Source organism: Triticum dicoccoides, chromosome 6B (assembly GCF_002162155.2).
Source record: "Triticum dicoccoides isolate Atlit2015 ecotype Zavitan chromosome 6B, WEW_v2.0, whole genome shotgun sequence".
In the NCBI taxonomy this organism is placed as follows: Eukaryota; Viridiplantae; Streptophyta; class Magnoliopsida; order Poales; family Poaceae; genus Triticum; species Triticum dicoccoides.
The window spans coordinates 706,327,521-706,338,864 of NC_041391.1; the positions used below are offsets into that span (position 1 = coordinate 706,327,521).

At 45.8% G+C, this 11,344-nt stretch overlaps 1 protein-coding gene across 1 annotated transcript in view; it reads left to right on the forward strand.

The window, feature by feature from the left end:
• Positions 1-3,548, forward strand: part of LOC119324877 (putative disease resistance protein RGA3) — a 6,522-nt gene extending 2,974 nt beyond the window's left edge. The window contains exons 3-5 of the mRNA XM_037598645.1: positions 485-1,933; positions 2,098-2,200; positions 3,082-3,548. Coding sequence (XP_037454542.1) covers positions 485-1,789 — 1,305 coding nt within the window. The 3' untranslated portion in view covers positions 1,790-1,933; positions 2,098-2,200; positions 3,082-3,548. The remainder of the gene's footprint in view (positions 1-484; positions 1,934-2,097; positions 2,201-3,081) is intronic.
• The last annotated feature ends 7,796 nt before the right edge of the window (positions 3,549-11,344 follow it).

Below are 11,344 nucleotides of genomic sequence, written 5' to 3' on the forward strand. Positions count from 1 at the left end.
TATGGACCTGCCTCGAGTAAAAATAAAAGTAACTCCTTCATCCATCCTGTTGTCAAAAGCCAGCCCATTTGGATCACTGCTCATACAGTTAATGCATAGTGTTGTATTTTGTTTGTCTTATCAAATCCAGTCTATATTTGGCTGGACAAAAAATTTCCCTAAAAATATCTAACACGTGAAAGATGGAATTAATTAATTAAGAGTCTTGAATATGTGTCAGTAAAGTGCACTGTTGCACCCTAAAGTTCTGTCATTCCTTTAGTAAATCCTTTCCCCCTGCTCTCCGAGAGAATATGTATTTCACTTCCCAGTTCTATAACTCTAAACACATCTGCATTTGCACCACAACCACTTTCTCCACTTACGGCTTGCTGAGTTGAGCATATTAATCTTTTTCTAAAAGCATCATGTCACCTCATTAATATAAACAATACCATTCTCTTGACAATTTTTCTGGAGGAATTAATGCTAGCTTTTGTTTCAGTCATTTGCAAAAACAATCTTCACCATGCACGATCTGGTGCATGATCTTGCAAGATCGGTCATTGCTGAAGAGTTGGCTGTCTTTGATGCTGAAATAGCGAGCAATGCTAGAAGAAAAGAATACTGCCGCTATGCATCTCTTACAAATTGCAATATTTCAGATTACATCAAGGCAAGGAAGATGTCAACTATTTTCCCACCTAAGTTAAGGGCGATGCATTTTTCGGATTGTGAATTCCATGGTGGTGCATTTTCATTTCCAAAGTGCTTGCATGTCTTGGATCTATTTGGATGCTCCATCAAAGAGTTTCCAAGCGCTCTAGGGCAACTGAAGCAATTGGAGTTTCTTATAGCTCCGGAGCTGCAAGATCGACAGTTTCCCCAGAGTATAACTCGGCTCTCAAAATTACATTACCTGAACCTCAATGGATCACGTGAAATTTCAGAAATACCAAGCTCGCTTGGCAAACTTGGGAGTCTAGCACATCTTGACTTATCTAATTGTACCAGTATCGAAGTCATACCAGAGACTCTTGGAAGCCTCAGAAACCTTCAGACACTGGACCTCAAAGGGTGTGAAAAACTAAAGTGCCTTCCAGAGAACCTTGGAAGCCTCAAAAACCTTCAAACACTCAACCTCTCAGGCTGCGATAGACTAAAGTCCCTTCCAGAGAGCCTTGGAAGCCTTGAAAACCTTCAAAAACTAGACCTCTCAGTGTGCTATAGACTAGGGTCCTCTGGACGAGATCCCCTTCCAGAGAGTCTTGGAAACCTCAAAAACCTTCAAACTCTGGACCTTTCAGCATGTTATTCCCTAAGGTCCCTACCAAAGAGCCTTGGAAGCCTAAAAAACCTTCAAAAACTGAACCTCACAAGGTGTGAAAGACTAGAGTCCATTCCAGAGAGCCTTGGAAGCCTAAAAAACCTTCAAACGCTCAACATCTTTCATTGCCAGAAACTGGAGTCCCTTCCAGAGAGCCTTGGAAGCCTCAAAAACCTTCAAACACTAGACCTCTCACGTTGCTATGAACTAAAATCCCTTCCGGAGAGCCTTGGAGGCCTCAAAAACCTTCAAACACTCAACCTCTTTCGGTGCGCGGAACTAGAGTACCTTCCAGAGAGCGTTGGAAGCCTCGAAAACCTTCAAACACTCGACCTCTCAAACTGCTGGAAACTAGGGTCCCTTCCAGAGAACCTTGAAAGCCTCAAAAACCTTCAAACACTCAACCTCTCATCCTGCTATAAACTTAAGTCCCTTCCGGAGAGCCTTGAAAACCTGACTATAATCCTGAGAGATCTTAGATGAGGTTAAGGTTATGGATACGAGAGCATCGTCAAGTAATGGCCACAGCGTATACAACAACTCACCAGTCCCCTGGTGTTACATAAATGCAGACAGCGGTGAACTGAGGGTGTTGTGTGAACCAGACTTGCCCGCATCAAAAACATTGTAAGTGCTCTACCAAGCTTTACTATCTAAAAGCAGCCTACTAATTAAGCTTTCTTCACACCGCACGCGATGCACATATGTTGTGCTGTTTCATACAGTGGCTTGGAATTTCAAATAAAACTAATACGCACGCTAACAGATGCTGAAACCTATCCATTCTACAGGGAACTACAGAAGCACATGCACTCCGTGATCAATCAGCTGCAGTGGTGGATTATGCCTTCTCCAGGAAAGCAAAAAAGCTTCACGGAGCCGTCCAAAGATGAGGTCTAATTAAGCTCTCCACATCGTGACTTGAGTTCTTTATTTAGTACTATATCCGGTCATACTCCCATGTTCATTCATAGACTTTATATACTAGTACTACGTACACTGGAGAAAATGTACTAGATTGGTCGAGAAACTATAGTATATATATGGTGTGGCAGCTGTGCCGTGAGCGTTCAAAACTGAAGGAACGCTTGCCAGTTTCCATCAAATAATGCTTATATAATCACGTCATGTGTGCTGGCTTCTTTAATTCTTAGAGAGACTAATTGCAAGCAAAGCTGGAGTGATGAAAAGGCCGTTGGGTTCCTTTGGTGCTGTGGTCTCCTCTTTCGTCCATCACGGTCGGCAGTTATTTCAATGTGATTTTGCTTTCCTCGCATATGCCTGACACGTCGGTGGCAAGACTCCCCTGACCTGGAATGGTTGTATCACATCTAGTGTGTGTTTAATGTTTAAAGCATTCATCACATTTATTTCATGGTTTAGGGTCCGCGCAACATCATGTGATGTATTGAAAAAAGGGTCGAGCACCAGATGCTACTCTTTGATTTGCCAGTTTTGATGGAGTCCAAATCTTCAAGCATTTTCCCCTAAAAAACCATTCAAGCATTTTGCCTGTGATGTGACCAATGGTCAGTTCTGTTCGGCGCCGCTGGCGACACCAGAGAACAGATTACTTGTCACATGCGTCCATGATTACCACGATACTTATAAATTCTCTTCAACTTTTTTTTACACAGATTACTTGACCAAAAGTTCTAAGCTTTCTTTAGACTGCATGCTATGTACATATGTCGTTATTTTTTGTACGGTGGCCCGGAATTTCAAACAAAACTAAAACGCTCACTAACCAGATGTTGAACCCATCCATTCTACAGGGAACAGCAGAAGCACACACGCGCCGTGATCGTCAGCTGAAACGACGGAGTGCGGCTTCTCTAGAAAAGCAAGGAATCTTCACAGAGCCATCCAAAGATGAGGTCTAGCTCGCGCATGGTGACCTGGGTTCTTTATAGTACTCTTATATGTTCTGCTGTGAGCACTCAAAACTGAAGGAACGCTCACCAGTTTCCATCAAGCTGTAAGATCAACAACGAAAGAATAAAATTCTAGAAGAGACAGATGCAGATACTTGAACTCTTCCAGTAATACTTGAGGGGAAAATATATAATGGCCATTCCGGTCTTGTCTTGCCAGAAAATATATGTTGAAGGTGCAAGAAATCCAGAAGGGGTGGATGCTAAAATAGTATGAGTGATCTTCAAGCAAAGCACAAGTTCAGTGTACAGTCCGGTAGCTCTATTTATGATTGGCGTTAAGATTGATGATAATTTAGCATGCCTCTTTATATATACATCATTTCTTCTCTGTTTCACTGATTCACTCTGATATACTCTGCTCCAGTTCTGAAACAGTCATAAGCCAAGTCGTGTGATGATCCATTCATTCCAGCCTTGTGTACGCACAGATCTTAAGCCCAGCTTAGAAGCGATTCACCTAACCAAACCTCAAGACCCAGATTTGCTGTCAAAGCCGATAATGCACATCATCAGTGAATAGTGCTTTTGAAGCTCTGCTTTGTCAGCTCTGCAACCGGGCAGGGCTCGGCTTTTGGACTACTTCATCGCTGAATTCTAGGGTCACAAAAGCCCATTGCCTGCGAAGTTGGGAGAATCTGTGTTGAACTCTTCGGAAGTGTTTTGTGTCGTGAGAAACTGAAGTTGGAGCTCTATTCTATAACTTGGGACAATCTCTATTGATCTCTTCATAAGTGTTTGTGTTAATTGCCATGAGGACATTAGTTATTTTTGTTCCTGATAGTAAGTTCGTCTTGTTCAACAGTTCGTAGATCAATCCTGTTTGTTGCCGATCTAAAGAAACTGTGATTACTTTCTGTCTGCATCCAAAAACTATGTGACAGTTGTATTTTGAACACTGAAAACTGGAAGTACGCTCACGTCAAAACTGAAGGAACGCTCAACCGTTTCTATCAACTTCTTACTGATCGATGTGTATTTACAGCAAGATTCAGATTTGAAAGTCGAAATTTAGGTCAGGCAGGTGAAGAGGTAAAACAAAGCTTCTCATGCTCAACTAAAAACTAAACTAAGATAAACATTTCAGAGCATCTCTTCTTCTTGTTCTTCTTCTGCTTCTGCTACACCAGACCACGTCCAGCTGTGGCAGCAGGCACTTCGGTGCTCTCCGTCCCGGTGACGCTTGCAATGTCAATTAGACCTATTGCCTCAGGCTCCTGGTACTGGTGTTTTGTATCTTGGTGTGAGATCTTGTCCCAACTTCCATTCTTACTGTTCCATTCATATCGAATGGTGCTTCTCGATATCGCCTTCCATCTCATCTGACGGTTGTGAATCTGAACCTGAAATTGCTGTTTCTTGATTTTTGCTTTCCACACTTCCGTGAGGTGATGATTTACTTCCTCAAATTGCATGCCCATCAGGATACATTCGACCTGTATCTAAGTAAGTAAAAGTATCAGCTCAATTTTGGCAGATGGATTCCACTTTTAGAGAGCTTCCCATTTCACGGAGATTGAGCGATGCAGATTATCTTTGTACTACTGAAGCAAGACCTGGAGCTCCTACTCCGTTTCCACTTGATTAACTCCTCTACCCACACTGAAGAATAACTTGGTCCTTCATGGCCTTAACATTAAGCAGCTGACTGTCACGGCTCTGCGTCTGGCTGACAAATTTAAGAGAACTCAAATACTACTAACTTTGTTCTGTAAATGAAATACCGTACCATCAATCTCTCGCTCAAGCATTGCCAACTCATCGAATTTGTTTGAGGTGGAGTTCAGTTAAGTCCTTTGGCTAGTCATGTAATATGTCCTCTGTTTCCAGATATGTTTCTCTTCCCGATTTGTTTGTTGTGCTTGGCTATATCGTCATTGACTCGTCAGTCGTCATCATCTTTAAGATAACTCTAAGCTAAACCACGGATTCTTGGTTGAACTCTATGTACGTGCTTACTGATTGTGTTCTATGTTCCTTCCATGCGTTATTATTTCTAGCAAGCAGCAAGGAGAAAACTGCTATCACTAATGAAACACAAACTCAGAATATGCATACTACCCCTCCAAAATCTGAATTACTGATGACCAATGTGCTTACTGATTTGATCGATTGTCCAAGTCGTTGTAAATTTCATCCATAACTTAACTAGAAGAAAAATATGCAAGCATTGCAACTTTGCAAGACCATGACGTGGACTGGGAATGTGCTGCTTCTCTCTATCTTGTAAGCAGGGTAACTTGAGACCAAGACAAGGGAGGTCTGGGAAAGGCGCCTGTTAGGGCTTGACAATTAGCAACCACATTACGGTCCCTAAAGCATATGCAAGTTAAGTTAATCCTAACACTCTCCACACTGTCTGTACTTTTCTCTGCTTTGACTGTCCAATTTGTTAAACAAGCCGTATGTGTATTCCTTGCGCGTTACATGTGACGTATCTTAGCAGGAGTTGTATGTATCCTGGTGGTTAGGATAGGAGGTTTATCTCTAGCTCATAATTCTATCTCTAGCTAGCTTGGACTCCAAGTTGTAACCTCCTGTACCTGTACGAGATCTTCTCTCGATCCCAACTGTACGCGCTACCAGGGCTTCGCACCCCTGCATATAACATGTACGCGTCCCCTCTCTGCGAGGCAAGACGTTTCCGCATCGCACATGGTAACAGAGCCTTTCCTTTTCCCATCGAGAGCTTCTGTCAAACCAATCTAGCCTAGCCATGTCTTCCTCCGGCGCCTTCTCTCTAAGCCTCAACAATCAGGTCACAGAGAAGCTGTCACGCACGAACTACGTGCTATGGCGCACGCAGATCACACCTCAGCTGCGCGGCGCCGGCGTCTTTAGCTACGTCGACGGCACCAACCCGGAGCCGGCGAAGCTCCTCGTCACCGTCAAGGAGAGCAAGGAGACTTCATCGCCCAACCCTCTCCACCCTATATGGGTACGGGAGGACCAGCAGGTCCTTGGCTACCTGCTGAATAACCTCACAAAGGAGGTCCTGGTCACGGTGACCACGGTCACCACGGCGGGCGCGCTCTGGACGACGCTCGCGGCCATGTTCTCATCGCAATCGGCGAGTCGCATCAACAACATACGCACCTCCCTCATCAATGCGCAGAAGGGTAACCTCTCGGTTGCCTCCTACTTCGCCGCCATGCGTGGCTATGCCGACGAGCTGGCGGCGGCGGGCAAGCCCATCCAGGACGACGAGCTTCTCTCCTACATCATCCACGGGTTGGACGTGGACTACCAGCCACTGGTCTCGGCCCTCGACGCCCGTGTGACTCCTGCAACCCTCGATGAGCTCTTCGCCATGCTGTCGAACTTCGACCAGCGCATGGCACAGTTCAATGGATCCAGTGGTGGGTTCAAATCTTCTGCAAACCTGGCGTCGCGCGGCCGGGGTGGTGGCTCCCGCTCACGTGGCTCCTCGCGCTACAAAGGGCGATCTGGTGGCGGCGGCAACGATCGCGGCCACTCTCCTCAGCTCTCGGGTGGTCGCGGGCGCGGTGGAGGAAACCGCACGCGTCCAGAGACCCCACGATGCCAAATCTGCGGGAAGCCAGGTCACACAGCTAAGGATTGCTGGTACCGTTATGATGAGGATGAAGACTCCCAAGATGATGACAAGGTAGCTGCTGCCGCTGACGGTTCCTACGGCATTGACACCAATTGGTACGTCGATAGCGGTGCCACAAACCACATCACGAACGAGCTTGAGAAGGTCACCATGAAGGAAAAATACCGCGGCAAAGATCAAATTCATACTGCTAGCGGAGAAGGTATGGGTATAAGTCACATTGGTCACTCTATATTTCGTACCCCTAGTCGAAAACTACATATTAAGAAAATCTTGCATGTCCCTAGTGCACACAAAAATCTTCTTTCTGTTCATAGAATTGCTCTTGACAATAATGTTTTTCTCGAATTTCATCCTTTTTTTTTTCTTGATTAAGGATCAGGTCACGAGGAAAATCCTCTATTGAGGTAGATGTGTTTGAGGGCTCTATCCGTTGATTCCGGAGTTTCGAAGATACAATAAACAAGCTTGTGGTGCTATCAAGCTTTCGGCCACACGATGGCACGACCGTCTAGGACATGCCTCTTTTTCTTTAGTAGAAAAGTTGCTTAGGAAAAATAAGCTCCTGTTTGTTGGTGAGCGTCATGTTGAAACTATTTGTGATTCCTGTCAGCGAGCTAAAAGTCATCAATTACTGTATCCCATCTCAACTAGTGTTTCTACTAAACCTCTGCAACTTATCTTTTCCGATGTGTGGGGTCCAGCCCCTACCTCCGTTGGTAGACACACATATTACGTCTGTTTTATTGATGACTATAGCAAATTCTCGTGGATATATCTCCTCAAAAAGAGATCCGATGTGTTTCAAGTTTTCCAAAACTTTCAAGCACTAGTTGAACGAAAGTTTGATAGCAAGATAGTTGCTGTCCAATCTGATTGGGGAGGGGAATACGAAAAATTAAATTCCTTCTTCCAACATCTTGGCATCTCACATCATGTGTCCTGCCCGCATGCTCACCAACAAAACGGTTCTGCCGAACGCAAGCATAGGCACATTGTCGAGGTTGGTCTTGCTCTCTTGGCAGGGGCATCCATGCCTCTCAAGTTCTGGGACGAAGCTTTCCTCACAGCTGTTCATCTTATCAACATGCTACCTAGTCGTGTCATTAACAATGAAACTCCAGTAGAACGACTTCTTCACACTAAACCAGACTATAAGTCTCTCCGTGTGTTTGGGTGTGCATGTTGGCCCAACCTTCGTCCCTACAACAACCGCAAACTCATGTTCCGCTCAAAACAGTGCGTCTTCCTAGGGTACAGTGCACAACATAAAGGGGTCAAGTGTTTAGATGTCTCCACTGGCCGTGTATACATCTCACGAGATGTGGTCTTTGATGAAACAAAATTTCCGTCTGCTGACCTCCATCCCAATGCTGGTGCACTCCTTCGCAAAGAAATCCTTCTTTTGCCCTCTCATCTCACTAGTTTTGATCAAGGGGGACAAAATATTGATGATCTATTGACTAACCCATCTAATGATGATGTGCATGATTTTTGTGTTGATGCAACAGAACAAAGCAGCGCGGCAACTACAGGAGCAGATGCAGAAACTGCAGAAAAAACGGCGCCTACTGAGCCATATTTCATGTGCCTCCCCGAGGGAAACAGATCCGCCTCGGGATCTGCCCATCTGCAGCGAACCGGATCCGCCTCGGGATCGGCTCCTGCGAACGCGGCAGGTACAGGTGCCTCGGGATCGCTCCATGCTGACGGGGCAGCGACAACCGCGGGAGCAGCCGTGACAGATGCGGAAGCAGGCTCAGGCGCGGGCCCAGGCGCGGGCGCGCGCGCCCCGCTGTCCCCCAATCCACGTGACGGGCGCGGTCGGCCGGATGCGTCCTCGCGTCGATCCCCGTGCGGTCGGGCGGAGGCGGCCCCGCACCGCTCCCTGTCAACCTGCAGTACGAGGTACGCCACCAATCCGGTGACGTACACGCGGCGCGGTGACGCGCAACGCAGGGAGGGCCCGACCGGCGCGGAGGTTCAGGCGGATACGCCATCATCACGCCATGATGATTTGCATGCACATGCACATGCGGGATCCTCTGTGGCAAACTCACGTACTCCGCTTCAACAGTCAGCCACAGAAAATCAAGCAGCATCTTCATCGGGATCAGATGCAGTCACACATGAGCAGCCTGCAGGATCTTCTGTGACCACCGATCCTGATGTTTTCCAACCATGACGTACACGGCTGCAACAAGGGGTAATTCAACCTGTCAATTACAAGCATATAACCAAGTATGGTATGGTTTGTTCCACAGGTGAACCAGATGAGCCTAAAACCCTTGAAGCAGCATTATGTGATGAAAAGTGGAAGAAAGCCATGTATGAAGAGTACATGGCATTGATGAAAAACAAAACATGGCACCTGGTTTCCCCACAGCAAGGTAAAAATTTGATCGATTGCAAGTGGGTTTTCAGGATAAAGAGGAAAGCTGATGGAACCATTGATCGTTACAAGGCTAGATTGGTTGCAAAAGGTTTCAAATAGAGGTATGGCATAGACTACGAGGATACCTTCAATCCAGTAGTAAAGGCTGCCACTATTCGCCTTGTCTTGTCTATTGCTGTCTCTAGAGGATGGAGTCTCAGACAGCTCGATGTTCAGAACGCGTTTCTCCATGGTATTCTGGAAGAGGAAGTATATATGAAACAACCTCCTGGGTTTGAGAGTAAGAATGCTCCTTCTTATGTGTGCAAGCTTGATAAAGCATTGTATGGACTAAAGCAAGCTCCAAAGGCATGGTATGCTCGCCTCTGTCACAAAATGCAAGCAGTTGGTTTTGTTCCGTCCAAGTCTGACACATCATTGTTTATCTACAACAAGTTCAACACATGCATATTTGTTCTTATATATGTTGATGATATTATTGTGACTAGCTCATCTGATGAAGCAATCACAGGACTTCTTAAGGATTTGAGTCCAGACTTTGCTTTAAAGGATCTTGGTGATTTGCATTATTTTCTTGGGATTGAGGTGAAAAAGCACAAGGATGGACTTGTTCTCTCTCAAGAAAAGTATGCCACTGACTTGGTCAAGAAAGCTGGGCTACAAGGATGTAAACCCTCTCTTACTCCATTGTCCAGCTCAGAAAAGCTATCCCTTGCAGAAGGCGAGCCCTTAAGTCAAGAAGACAGCACCAAATACAGGAGTCTGGTAGGAGCACTTCAGTATCTCACACTAACCAGGCCTGATATTTCTTTTGCTGTTAATAAAGTCTGCCAGTTCCTCCATGCACCTACTAATGTTCATCTGACAGCTGCAAAGCGCATAGTTCGATATGTTAAGCACACTCTGAGCTTAGGACTGAACTTCAGCAAATCACCATTCACTTTAGTCAGTGCATTCTCTGACTCTGATTGGGCAGGTTGTCTTGATGACAGACGTTCCACTGGTGGTTTTGCAATATTTTTTGGACCTAACTTGATATCATGGTGTGCACGTAAACAGGCAACTGTATCCAGGTCAAGCACAGAGGCAGAATACAAGGCATTGGCAAATGCCACAGCAGAAATCATATGGGTTCAATCCATGTTGAAGGAACTTGGCATACGAAGTAAGCAGGCACCTTGTTTATGGTGTGATAACCTTGGAGCCACGTATCTCTCTGCAAATCCAGTGTTCCATGCTAGAACAAAACACATAGAGATAGATTTTCATTTTGTTAGAGAGAGAGTTGCTCAGAAGCAACTTGATATACGCTTTGTGCACTCCAAAGATCAACTTGCAGATGGATTCACAAAGCCATTGCCTACAAGAAGCTTTGAAGACTTCAAGCATAATCTCAACTTGATGAAGTTGTGATTAAGGGAGGGTGTTAAACAAGCCGTATGTGTATTCCTTGCGCGTTACATGTGACGTATCTTAGCAGGAGTTGTATGTATCCTGGTGGTTAGGATAGGAGGTTTATCTCTAGCTCATAATTCTATCTCTAGCTAGCTTGGACTCCAAGTTGTAACCTCCTGTACTTGTACGAGATCTTCTCTCGATCCCAACTGTACGCGCTACCAGGGCTTCGCACCCCTGCATATAACATGTACGCGTCCCCTCTCTGCGAGGCAAGACGTTTCCGCATCGCACACAATTAATCCCCTGAGTTAATTGGTATCTTCTCGGTATTAATATATTCCCTTTGTCGAAAAAAATTAATCCCCTGAGGTCTCTAATACCAGCCAAAGTACCCCAAATCCCAATTACAGTGGTATCCGCTGGTGGTTTTGCTTGCGTGGCTCGAAAGGATGGCCACGTCGGCCACGTCGGCCACGTCGGCTTGGTGGGCGGCGCGAAGCGATTTGAGACGGCGCGTGAAGTTTCACCCAATCGACTCTGTTTTGTTCTATGCCCTAATACGTAGTTCATCTCTTTCTCCTCCCCTTTTCGTCGCCATGGCCGTCAGCTGAAGCTAGATGTTCCTTGTTCTCTAGTTCGCCTCCTACCCTTTTTTTGGCGGGGAGTTCGTCTTTTATCCTGTTTGTCGCCATGGCCGCCCCAGCTCCCTAGTTCCTCTCAAGTCCCGATCCCTC